The sequence below is a fragment of the Corylus avellana genome, chromosome 10 (genome assembly GCF_965113065.1).
Source record: "Corylus avellana chromosome 10, dhCorAvel1.hap1.2, whole genome shotgun sequence".
Lineage (NCBI taxonomy): Eukaryota > Viridiplantae > Streptophyta > Magnoliopsida > Fagales > Betulaceae > Corylus > Corylus avellana.
Window position 1 is genome coordinate 22,149,500 of NC_142499.1, and position 13,016 is coordinate 22,162,515.

The 13,016-nt window shown below is 36.8% G+C and overlaps 2 protein-coding genes, 1 non-coding gene and 1 pseudogene across 4 annotated transcripts; 2 read left to right on the forward strand and 2 right to left on the reverse strand.

The window, feature by feature from the left end:
- The first annotated feature begins 774 nt into the window (after window positions 1–774).
- LOC132191315 (CASP-like protein 4B1) lies at window positions 775–1,963 on the forward strand (annotated as a pseudogene).
- A 922-nt stretch (window positions 1,964–2,885) lies between these two features.
- Window positions 2,886–5,769, reverse strand: LOC132191820 (putative WRKY transcription factor 26). The gene is made up of 5 exons (XM_059606929.2): window positions 5,417–5,769; window positions 5,124–5,312; window positions 4,018–4,643; window positions 3,747–3,908; window positions 2,886–3,579 (listed from the first exon to the last, which is right to left on the reverse strand). Exons 1-5 carry the CDS (start codon window positions 5,672–5,674, stop codon window positions 3,114–3,116), a joined length of 1,701 nt encoding a protein of 566 aa, XP_059462912.2. The 5' UTR covers window positions 5,675–5,769; the 3' UTR covers window positions 2,886–3,113.
- Window positions 5,770–6,968: 1,199 nt separating this feature from the next.
- On the forward strand, window positions 6,969–7,040 carry TRNAQ-UUG (transfer RNA glutamine (anticodon UUG)). The gene has a single exon. It is a non-coding gene; the product is annotated as a tRNA-Gln (tRNA).
- Window positions 7,041–8,481: 1,441 nt separating this feature from the next.
- LOC132162034 (RNI-like superfamily protein) lies at window positions 8,482–13,016 on the reverse strand. Of its 2 annotated transcripts, XM_059572280.2 has the most exons (8): window positions 12,157–13,016; window positions 11,604–11,729; window positions 11,085–11,189; window positions 10,599–10,989; window positions 10,387–10,516; window positions 9,893–10,187; window positions 9,545–9,796; window positions 8,482–8,961 (listed from the first exon to the last, which is right to left on the reverse strand). In XM_059572280.2, the coding sequence occupies exons 1-8, from the start codon at window positions 12,811–12,813 to the stop codon at window positions 8,908–8,910; spliced, it is 2,010 nt and encodes a 669-aa protein (XP_059428263.1). In that variant the 5' UTR covers window positions 12,814–13,016; the 3' UTR covers window positions 8,482–8,907. The 2 variants fall into 2 exon arrangements, with proteins under 2 accessions (XP_059428263.1, XP_059428264.1); XM_059572281.2 differs by lacking the exon at window positions 11,085–11,189.

The following is a 13,016-nucleotide window of genomic DNA, read 5'->3' on the forward strand; positions in this document are numbered from 1 at the left end:
ATATATATATATATATATATATATATATATATATATAAGCCTAATTAACAACGTGATTGCCTTTGTCTTTAACAACGTATTTATTTAGAAAATATAATCTAAACGACTGAAATCAACCGTCCATTTCACTGTGTCGGGAATTCCAAGTTGATCCTTTGGGCCCCACGTGTTGTCTCACTTCGATTAGACCGTATCAGACGTTGGTGACAACTATTCATACCACCATCTAGGCCAATAGTCACTTTCCACGTTACACCTTCCTTCTTTGTAATGTTTGATTTTTTTAATATAATAATAATTTTTAATTAAATAACTAAAATTTAAAAGGTTTTAATGTAAAGTTACTCAAAATTTTAGGCTGCACAAAATTAGAAAAATTTAACTCAATTTAAAGTTTTTTGACACACGCTTGAACTTGATGTAAATCTTAATGGGTTACGTTCGACTGGTATAATCTATTTAATTAAATGAATTAATTTATAATAATTAATATAATTTTATGTTTATATTTTGACACACGAATATGAATAGTCATCCTTAATAAAATCTATATATAATTTTAGGTCCACCAATTTTTTCTTCAAATTAAATTATAAAAATTCCTCTAAATCTATGAAACTCAGACGACCAAACCCCGAAACAACACGTGGAGTACCACCACCCGAAGCCTCTATTTAAAAGGAACACTTTTCCCATTTCACTGTAGCAAAGCCTCGACAAGTTCAGTTCTTCACTGAATTAATTCTAAGGCATTCATTGAATTCAAGAAGAACCATGTCGGATCTCGATGACGATACGCCGAAGCAACACGCGGGGAACATCCCCCCAACTGCGCCGACGGCCCCTCCGGTAGTACGACCCCAACACAGCCCACGGATCCTCCGGCGACTGACGTGCAGAATAAGAGCCCCTGTACGAAGTTCGAGGTGTCGGAGATCGTACAGCGATGGAAGAGAGAGGATTTCATGAAGTGTGGGTCGTTGGCCTTGACAGGACTGGCTTTACTGTTTTCTCTTCTGTCTTTTATCGTTATGACCGCCAACAATCGTGGCGACGGGATCGACTTCAATCGAGTTGAAGCCTTCAGGTGGAGTGATGCGTTTATAAATTACTGGTTGTTGAAGAAATTCATAAAGCTATGAATATTAAATGCAGAATAGTAAAATAGGAATAATAAAATAGAGATTTTACGCGGTTCGGTCATATATATATATATATATATATATATAAAGCCTAAATACTACGTTATACTCTTATTGTTTATTGTTTGATTGATATTATAATATAAATGTTACTATTTATAAAAGAATTAAAATAGATAAGTATGTGATTACCATCAAACTTGATTGAAATCACTCGTATACAAAGATAAATAACATACAATATAATCTAATATATTTTCTTTCAACTTAGGAAATAATTGTTTGTTAATGGCATCAGATCAGTTTTGATAGCTTTGTTTTGATGGGGTGTGTTGGAATTTGGATTGGAATGAATAGATATGTGCTGGCAATAGGAATTATCTCGACCGTGTACACCGGCGGGAAAGCGTTCCGACAAGCTTATGAACTTTGGAGCCGAAAGCGTATGTTTCAACAGCGTACCTCTGCCTTACTCGATTTCATTGGAGATCAGGTTAATCTTCATTCTTTTTTCACTTTTCTTCTAAGATTGCATTGGGAGTTTGATAAAAGTTAATCATTGGAGATTTTGATTAACTTTAATTAATTGGTTGCAGATTATGGCGTACCTGCTGATATCAGCAGCGTCTTCTGGAGCTCCTTTGATAAATCTAATGAGAGAGGCAATAGACTCTTCAGCACTAGCATTTTTAGACTCTTCGGCAATAGCATTTGTAGACACTTCAGCAGCAAGCATCAGCATGGCTTTCCTTGCATTCTTCCCACTGGCGTTTTCAGCCTTGATTTCTGGATATAAACTATCTACTCGATCTTATATTTGAGACGGCTTAATTTTTAAGTTTTTTTTTTTCCTCTTTTTTTTCTATGAATTTGTTGTTTACTCTATATGTTTTGGAGTGCGTGGAACAACTACTGTTTGGTTTTATGAAGATGGAATAATTCCAGTGCAGATGGAATTCTGTTTTACAACTCCTACGTGTTGTCTAGTATTACCATGTTTCTCTGTTTTATTTATTTATTATTTTTCGTGAATAAGACAATCTATAAATATATATCAATTAGACGTATATTTAAATTTAGGGAAAACTTCACTTAATCTCCTTGAATTGTCATCACTTTTGCAATGTCTTCCATAAAGTTCAATTTCTCTCAATTTAGTGTATTTATTTTTTGATTGTTTGCAATCTCACTCTTCCGTTAACTTTTTTTAAAATACTCCAATTTGTTTTAGGGGGTAAAAAAAAAAGAATTACAAAGACTAAGGCGTTGGTCCAAATTTAACGATATTTGTAAAAATACTCATACCTCAATCTTTACAAAAAATTTCAAATATATATATATATATATAAAATAATAATAATAAGGGGGGTATTTTGAGATTTTTTTTGGGGATTTAACGGAAAATCATAATGTCTTGAGTTTGAACTTTGTCTCGGTTACTAGAGTTCAAGAAATGTTGATCATGTTTGCATTATCTAGTTGGTGGGATAATATATGAAGGCAAGAACAACAATTTTGTTCTGGCTAGCAGAGTAGAATGTTTGATTTCTGTGTTTCTCACGCAGACAGTTGATGCTGGTTTGCCAAATATTGAGACAATCTTATTTGAAATTCAGAAATCTGATAGATTGTTAAAGAACGGCAGAGAAAGAGACGAAAAATAAAATATACGCATAAAAAAAAGGTAAAGAAAAGAGTTCTTCAAGAGCAGAAAGTGGCACTAGTTAGAATTTAGAACTCATATGACCATTCAACATTCACCTTGTTTTCTCTGTTCTTGTTTTATTAAAAATTGAATCGAAATGAAATATATTTCCTAAAGCTTGACATGGCTTCAAATTGTATAAAGAAAAAACAAATGCAACTAATTCCTACACTTATTCAAGTCCCTAATTTTACACAGCTTATGCTATGAAACTACATATAAAAAACACATGTAATTAGTCGGTCTGCTTCCTCTGTATTCCGTTGTTAGTAATCCCCAGACAGAAATGAGTCAAGGAATGTGTTTGGTTCTTCCTTGGCCATGGAGAACACACCCTCTGAGATTTGTGTTTGATCCATGTAGGAGTGATTTTGGTTCCTGTACCCTGAAAATCCTGCGCCCCCAGCTGGGTTCTGCAACATTTGTAGGGTATATGGTGCTTGACTTGCTGCTGTTGTTGTTAACCTTGTATTTTGAAAAGAATCTGAGTAGCTCGCCAGGTTAGGATGGGTGCCCATGGCTGAGGGCCTTATTAGTTGGGGTATGTTAACGTTGCCGTTACCGTTATTGGATTGTGGCTTACTCGCAGCATAGCCGCCACTGCCGCGAGCTGCCGGAACATCGTGGTTGTGTTTCCCCTCGTAAGTGGTGATCACAGCCCTCATGTCGTGGGCTGCTCGCTCGACATGTTTCCTCACCGGACAGCCTATCGTTGTACATTTGTAGTAGCTCCTGCAGATAAGAGAAAATAGCAGAGTTAGCAGCCAAGCTTCAAGTGACATTTGATTTCCAATACCTAACCAAACCATACTTTTGGTGCATATTTGCATTGCTTTTTTTTTAAAAAAAAGGTCTTCTACTTTGAAATATGTAGTGGAAGGTTGCAGGAAGTGCAGTACCTTGCATTTGGATTTCCCTTCACTACTTTCTGACCATATTTTCTCCATCTATACCCATCATCAAGAATATCAATTTCACTAGTTGTCTGAACTACAACTCTAGGCTCCCTCACAGTCCTACTTGCAGAAGCTGAAAACCCCTCGTTTTCATTTCCACCCTTCCTGTAAAATAGAAATCATTAGCATCAACAAAACCCAAATTCTAGATTTTATCTTAGAAAAACACATACACAAGGCTATAAGACTAGTACTTTAGTCTTTTAAGGCTTACCATCTTTTGGCCTCAGACTCGTTTTCATCGTCGTCTCCTCCGGATTTACTCATTTGATCAAACTCTTCCTCTCCAATTGAGGCTGAAGAATCTTCCTGCATTGTGGCAGAGTAATCCATTTGTGTATTGCCAAGTGTTACACCTGACTGATCAGAAATCCCAGAACTGGTGCATGAAGAATTGTGAAATGATTGAGAATTTGATCGTCTATTAGACTGATCAGGCTTGGGATGATTATGATTTCCTTTATATACTATTTCAGTAATCTCTCCTTCCAAAGATCTCTCAACTTTCTTCTTCATTGGGCAATTTCTGTACGAGCACTTGTAATAGCTTCGCGGATTTTCACTTCCCTTCACTTGTTTTTGTCCATATTTTCTCCAATTGTAACCATCATCTGTTCTTCTCTGTTCTCTACTATATGGAGCTGGTTGACTGTATTGATTGTGGCCGGATAAAGAAGCAGTATTGCTCTGCATTTTTGCATGACTTGTGCCCATTTCTGAAGTGAAGCTCTTTATTGGTGGAAACTCTGATTTTACTTCCACCTTCTCCATTGAAAATTCAGTTTGGTCGGTTGGTTTATTGAAATCCCATGCTTCTTGTTGTCTTTTAAACGATTCTTCCTGTTCAAGTAGATCACAAATGTTTAGTTTTCAAAGAAAAATTGAAGAAACAAAACTAAATTTCAAACATTCTGTTGCTTAGTAGTCTCATAATTGATATTGAACCTACCGACAGGATTTGACTCATCTTAATGGTTACCACATGATCCTCGTATGCATACAGATATCAGATTAATAGACCGTGTTGGATAAAATTCTTTACCTATCTTGCCTATCACGGCTAGAAACTTCCCGCCTTAATAATAACCTAATACTTTGACCTAGTCCATGTAAACAATCTAAAAGTCGCGTCAATAGCCAGACGATGACCACAACAAAACAAAACCATATTTGATAATTCAATTGTTTACAGATATGACACATCCAAAACGTCAACTCTCTCCCTTCCTAGAAAAAATCTGGGAAAAGGAAAAGAAAATGAAAGAGAAAAAGAAGAAATCAGAAATCTGAAATCAGAAATCAGCAAGAATTGACACATACCGCCGAGACCATGATTGAAGAAGATTGAAAGGCGGTTGATGATACGGCTGCAGGCTTTGTTTGAGGCTGGAAGGAGAAATCAGAAGTAAATTTCTCTTCCCCCTTCACCCCGATCTGGTTTTCTGCAGAATTACTCATCCTTTTGAATGCTTCACCAGCAAAAGCCCCTGTAGTTGGAGATGCAAGATTCTGCATAAACATAGCAAAATAACAAATACCCATCAATCATTTTGTATAAAAACACGCATATAATATATATATATATACGACTCAGACAAGAATATATAGCTTACACTGAAATGGGAGGGAAACAAAGGTGAGTTGAAGAAATCAGTTGGGCTAAAACCAGGTGAGATAGCGAAATAAGAAGAAGGGGAAACCGGAGCAGGAGAGAAGGGTAATGAAGGCGGTTGAAGTGACTTGAATTTTGGCAGTTCAACGCCAATTCGATCGGATTTCTGGTCGGAATATCCCCAGCTGTGAGTAGTTCTGTCTTGGTTATTACTGTCCATGTTGCCGTTGCCGGCGAGAAGGTCAGTAAAGGAGGTCATGAATTTGGGTTGTCGGGAAAGAAAGAGAAGTTGTAGGATTATATTTAAAGAGAATCCAAGGGATCAGGGAGCAGATGATGAATAAATTGTTGGAGGCAAATGTGTGCTCTGTTGGTGAGGTTGTAATAAGGCTCCCGCTCCCCCATGCTCTTTCGGAGAAGGTAACTAAAGAAGTTTGACCGTTGAAAACAAGCTTCGGTCAAAGCTTGTGTCTTTGACTTGACTTGGTACCATCTTGGCGGCCAAAGGCCGAGGCCATCACTGTTGGCCACTTGTTTACTCGCCCGCTTGCCACTTCATTTTCATAGTTAAAAGTAAAAAAAAAAAAAAAAAAAAAAAAAAAGCATTGGACCTCCTTGTTATAAACCATACTTTTATTTGGATTAATTTTTTCTAAAATAAAATTAAAAGTTAAATTGGCACTGTTACATCAACATAATAAAAAAATGACAAGATAAAAATATAATTTTTAATATTACTCTTTAACCTCGGCTTGTAGATTGAATGAATTAATTCATACGTTAAATACTAACGTGACAAGATATGGTGACGTTTCAAGTATGAGATGGTATGCTTTAGGGGTACTACAGCTTTTACTACAATTCATAATTAGTATATGATTGATAAGTGAGCCAATAACTAATTAAAAAGGCCCAAGTTAAATTTTGTATTTAATCATTTCATCCAATTTTAAATTTTAAAACCCAAGTGGGTTTTTTTTTTTTTTTTTTTTAAATAAACAAAAGGAGTACTAAGAATAAGAATAGATTTAACCCTATTGTTAGTCCAAACCCAATGACTTGCTATTTTTATTTATAGGAGTCTTTTAAGCATTGTAGCACAATCACTTGATCCGTATTGGACGTTTGGTTGATCATTTTCTTTTCCAAACGGTTTATCAAAATGTCTCCCAAGGGGTAAAGGGGGATCTTCTAGAAAACATAGATGGATTTGTCTTTTCATTGGTGCTTTTTCTCTTCCTCTTTCTTTCCGTATATGTATATGGAAGTCTATGTACCGGACATTGTTCATATAAAACAAAGTTAGAGAGATGCTTCAAGAGGTCATCACTTTTTATAGTAACTTTTTTTTTTTTTTTTCTCAGCAATACATGGGTAGGGGAAAGGCGAAAGGGGGAGCACTTTTTACTGTTTTCCAAATAATTCTTAAATAGAGAAATGTTTAAGTTAGAGAATATTTTAAAAGAGGAAGGGGTAGGAAAGGAAAGATGAAGGGCTTGGGAGTAAAATGCAATATATATCTAAGAAAACAATGAAAAGCTTTTATCAAAAACGGTTCTATGGTGTAGTGGTTAGCACTCTGGACTTTGAATCCAGCGACCTGGGTTCGACTCCCGGTAGGACCTTTTTAATTTTCTAAATTCCGATTCCCTCCAACTTTGCTTGAAATTTTTTATTCATGTATTCCTTATTTGCATAACATAAGCAACTACCGTCTTCAATCGGCTATGAACCACGTCTCATAAAACAGAGGTCATTAATTCGAATCTTCCCTTCCCCTTCCCTTAGGTGGACATGTAAAAAAAAAAAAAATTAATAAGCAACTACCAACTAACCTGAGCAATGATGTTTTTTGTGTCACATGTTAGAAAATCACACTTTCATTTGCATATTATTTTATTTGTTTATGTGTAGTAGTGTCAATTAGTCTTATTTTTTTTTTTTAAACAAAAGTTAATCCAATATTAATAAAATAAAAATATAACATTACTCCCTCGTATACAATCATATAATTCTATTCCAAGAAGCATTTCAAATAAAAACATAAAAGAAAAAAGTAGCTTTCTGTGACTTAAACCCCCAAATGGATTGATTACTTGTTATTTTCTTTCTGCATGGACCACTAAGAAGATGATGGATCATGAGTCATGACCAATTCAACCGGCCCATCTAAAATTCAGTCGAACCTAGCTTTACAGCCCATTGAGTCACATTCTCGTTTGTGTAGTAATTAGGAAGCCATTACGACCCGAAAAGCACGTGTGTTGACACATGTCTACAAGTTGTAAAAAAATTATAGTTATAACATTATTCTTATTTGGCTGCCAAGAGTCAAATAAGTGTCTGTCAAAGTCTGACGTGGCTTTATTAAAAAAAAAAAAATTTGTAAAAAAATCTCTTTTCATAGTTCTGCTAGATTTTTTTTGGTTAAATTTTTATGAGTTAATATTTAGTTTCTAATGCCTCAAAATTTATTTTTGGATTTAAAACTAAAACCTAGGAGTGGAAGGTTAACCCTTTAGGGATGGTATCACTTAAAATGAATTTTATCATCATAAATTTAATACTAATATCTCAAATTTGAATTTCTCTTTAATATTTCTCTTCTTCAATTTAAAAAAAATGAAAAAGAAGTGTCTGACGCTTGGCAGCCGGAAATCTCAACTCTTCTTCTATCTTTTTTTGAAACATTGCCATATTCTTTTGTGAAGTTATTAGGACGCCATTTGGAATCTGCTTGTCCAAAAATTCTCGTTGAAATTGAACTCATTGATATTTGAAACAATCCTTCGTATCGTGTTATGAGACACATGTTCCAGTTTCAACAAATGGACACAAGCCAAACCACTAACATGTTTTTGCTTTGCTTGATGACAGTTAGGATTGACCTAGTGATTAATTGTGAGTGAGATTCTCATTATCCAGCCAAAACAAAAAAAAAAAAGAAAAAAAGGGAGGCCTTTAATCCTAATTACACATCTAGGAATCCAAGTGACAACTGAGCTTAGTAATTGTCCCATGGCTGCCCAGATCTATTGAAGTAACAGAAATTTGGAAAAAGAGACAAATGTCTAATCCTTTTGGCGACTGTCGTTAGGTTTCCATGACATAATTTGGAGGAAATTTTGTCCTTACAAAATGGCCCTTTCTTCAAAGAGCTGCCAAAGGCTAAACTAATTAATCACTTTGCCAAACAATATAACAATTATGGGGGGAAAAGTCCCAACACCAATATACTACTTCTGCATAAAACCTCCTGTGACTTAAAGGAGCTTCAGAAAACCCTATTGCATCACATCTTCCAACTGTAGTTTCCAACACTTCTACTTGTGCATAAAACCTCCTCTGACTTCAAGGAGTTTCAGAAAACCCTATTGCACACCACATCTTCCAACTGTAGTTTCCAACGCTTCTACTTGTGGGTAAAACCAAGTGAAGAATTTGTATTCGACTCCGTCAATTTCTGCATACTTCAAGGAGCTTCAGAAAACCCTATTGCACCACATCTTCCAATTGTAGTTTCCAACACTTGGGATCTAATTCAGCCTGCCAATCATATCAAAATAACTTTAATATTGTAATTAAGTAAATTTAAATAACTATGAATAATAATTTTATACTCCATCTGACTTTTAAAGTTAAGCATGCATTTTGTTGGTTGTTCACACAAGTCACAGTTGTCTAAACCTAACAGTCAAATAAACATCGGCGGCTGTTGACTATAATGTGACTTCTCTTGGATTAATTATATCAAAAGCCACACATGATCTAACATATGCAGCAGCCAATCTTGAAAATTATTATATTTCACTTAAGGAAAAACTTAAAAATTCTTGCTTGTTGAAGAAATGTTGATGTTCGAGTATGTTGCAAACATTTCAATGAAACTGATCTAGACATGATTGATCAAGTAACTTACTTTTTTAAAATTAAGCACATGTTTTTTCAAAATATTCTTATAAGGTGTGAAAAGTTCTCTAAGAAGTGATGTGTTTTGAAAAGTTTTTTTTTTTTTTGAATTGTTTGTCAATAGTTTTGAAAATAGTGTTTTTTAAAAATATTTTCAAAAACATTACCAAACCAGGATTTTGTTTCTTCATGGACCACTGAACCACCTAAAAAGAAGTACCTGAAACTCTTTATCTCTCCACTGGAACACACAACCACGTGCCTCCAAATGTTCAAAAAGCGGTTTGGGTAACAAGGATTTAAAGGACGCATGGAGCTTCACTTTTGTCAGACCTCCACATGCCAATAAGGAAGCTGCTAGTCCACACGGACTCAAGCCTTTCATGTGCAAGATAGTCAAGCTCTGTAGGCAGCTGATGCTGGCAAGGGACAAGAGCCCCAAGTCTGTAACTGAGCTATATGACAAATTTATCTACAAGGAAAAGGAAATAATCATTGAAGCTGGATCTCAATATTTTCTCTCGATCCATTATGTGACAACAAAGACAGAAAGGGGGATCATGGGTACCTGCTTGAGGTTCTGAGAAAAGTGAGCAAGCGGAATCATCCCAGCATCATCAATTTTGTAACATTTCTTTATATCTAACTTGGTCAGTTGCTTGCATCTTGCAGCAATTTCTGCTAGACCTGAAGATGTGATATGCGGACATCCTCGGCTTTCAATCGTGTCTAGTTTTGAGCATTTTGAGAGTGATATTAAGGAATCATCAGTAATTTCTTTACAGTAGGCTAAGTTAATTATCTCAAGGCCAGGGCAACCGCGAGCAATTGCTAAAATTCCTGAATCAGTTATTCCTGCACACCTGAACAAAGCAAATACATTCAATTGATTACCGAGGTTTGTCATCACATCACCTGTACAGAATTTTTTGTCACCAGGGTTTTTCTTAGGTACAAACACAGAATTCTTTGAAACCAGATTTAACAATAACCTGGAAATGACATGGATAAATTATCACAATAAAAAAAGAGGACAAAAATCGTGGGTTAAAAGTCACAAACCTGTACAAATCAAGTTCTTTAAGTCCTACACAGCACATGCCAACATGGGCAAGTCCCTCATCAGTTATGTTTAGACAAAGTCCCAGTTTTAAGCTAGAGAGTTTGCAGCATGTGGAGATGGATTTTAAACCTGTAAAAGGAACATTACTATATAAGTATTTTGCTCAATAAAGTAGCCCTTATTTAGACTAGAGTAAAGCAAAGGGGAAGACCTTCATCGTCAATTTCATTATCTGTCAAGTCAAGCTCCTCAAGAGAATGGCACCGTCCAATTAAGACAAATGCTTCTCTAGGAACCAGGGTACATAATTCCATCTTGAGAGAACTAAGAGCAGTGCATGAATTTGCGATGTGGGAAATAGAAACATCAGTAATCTTGCGACAGCATGTTATATCTAGCTTCCTCAAATCTTTCTGCTTTATAACAAGGTAGGACAGACCTCCGTCCGTCACCCCTGAACATTTACTTAAGCTCAGCTCCCTTAGCGATCCACACCAATCTCCAATGGCCCTTAGTCCAGCACAGGTAACTGAGCAACCATCTAATTTGATTGATTGCAACATGCGAAGCTTGTTCAAACTGTCAGCAAGATCAAAAGTAACCTGAATCACCACCATCATATCATCGTCAGTAAGGGGCCAGATAATAAAATTTCGATTAGGCTGTCAGAAAGACCCAAAGAGTTGTAGCGACTTACAGAAGAACCATAAGCTAAGGTAAGTTGTTCTAAACATCTAGTGCAACTGAATACGGAAGACAAGCCAACATGAGTAACATTCTGACAACTTGACATATCAAGTTTCTGTTCAAAGGAAAAATAAGAAAATTTGTCAAATAGATGCTTGAAAAGAAACAGAATCGACTTTTTTACAAGTAGGAAGTAAAAAACCCATGGCTAAACAGAATGTTTACTAACGTGGATCAAATATTGAAAAAAAAAAAATATATATATATATATGATACACCCAAAAATATATATTTGTGCAAAACCGTGTAGATGATACTGCAGACTCTGCACCTTAAAACTACACATTGTAATATTGCAAGGAAAACGGATCCATATACCAAAAGTGGACAAAACTACAATGAGAATTAACTTTATATCCTTCCAAATACGCCTAATTAAATAGTTTTTAGCCCCACCTTATCTCATCTTTCCAATTAGTACAAGAAAAGGGATACGACAAAAGAACACCACCTAACCATGAAACAATACCTTTAGCGATTTGCAGCCGTGTTTGAGGACTGCAAGGCTGTTGTCATCAATACCAAAGCACCCTTCCAACACCAAATCTTCAAGATATTGCAAATTCAAGATGGAAGGTAAACATTTATCAGTGATCTGCAAAAGATGAACAACAATCAATATACAAACCAACATTTTGCCCAAAAAAATTCAACAGTACAAGAATAACTCATACAGCCTAGCGGTCTTTATCTATTTATTTCTTTTCCCATTTGGGCTAGGATGATCAAGCACACATTCAACACATCAGCTACTTAAAACATAACCAAGCTCAAAGTTCTAGTATAAAATAACAATCTCGACAGACCATCGGAATCAGTAAAACAATGAAATGAAATGAAAGACCCGAAATTGACATCACTAGTACTAATCACACGCGAATTTCATTAACACCAATCACCAGATTTATTCATTTCCTCCCCTTGGATAAACAGCACCACCTAAGTTCAATCCAATCAACCCAATACAAAACATCCAGAATAGTTTGCAATCACAACAAGAAGAGTGTCTGTTGAAGAATTACCGGCAAGTAAGAAAGATCCAAAGTACGAATATCCTTGCACTTGACAGCAACCAAACCCACACCCAGATCACCAACACCCACACACCATTTCAAGCTCAGCAGCTTCAGCTTCCTACACCCCACCGCAATACACCCCACCCCCATATCCGTCACCAGCTTGCACCTCCCCATCCACAGCCTCTCCAGATTCTTCGCCTCCGCCACTGTCGCTGCCGCCCCGTCCCTCAGCTCCGTCGCGTTCGACAGGTCCAGCTCCACCAGGTTCGCACACCTCACCGTCAAGCTCAACAGCCCTGCACCCGAGAAGAACTTCGACCGCGAGAGGTCGATGGAGCTGAGCGTGGACGCGCACGCGCCCGCAATTACGCCCAGCGACCGGTCGGTGACCCGTGGGCACAGGGAGAGATCCATGTGGGTCACGTTCTGGTAACGGGTCAGGACCTTCGGGAGGTGCTCGGTGCGGAGCGGCTTGAGGGTTCGGCGGTGCCTGGCTTCGATGGCATAGAAAGATCCACACACCAAAGAAAACGACTTCCTGTCTAGCGGGTTTGGGCCAAGGAAGTCGAGGATTGAAAATACGATTTCTTCGGATAAGAGATCAAAGTAGTTGGCCCCGAGGCCACAGTTGAGTCCTTGAGACAGCTTTTGCTTCTTCATGGCTCTTCGCGAGGAATTGGAAGTTTTCTGGGTTCTGGGTTTTGGAGAAGGGTGTGAAAGAAAGGTGTGAGAAATGATGTTTGGTTGTTTGGGTTTTTTGAGGTAAAAGGTGAAGACGAAGATGTTTGTTTATAGTTGGGATTGGAGGAATAGAAGTAACCGTTAACAGAGAGAGTATGGAGTTGGTGATGCTTTGCAACGTG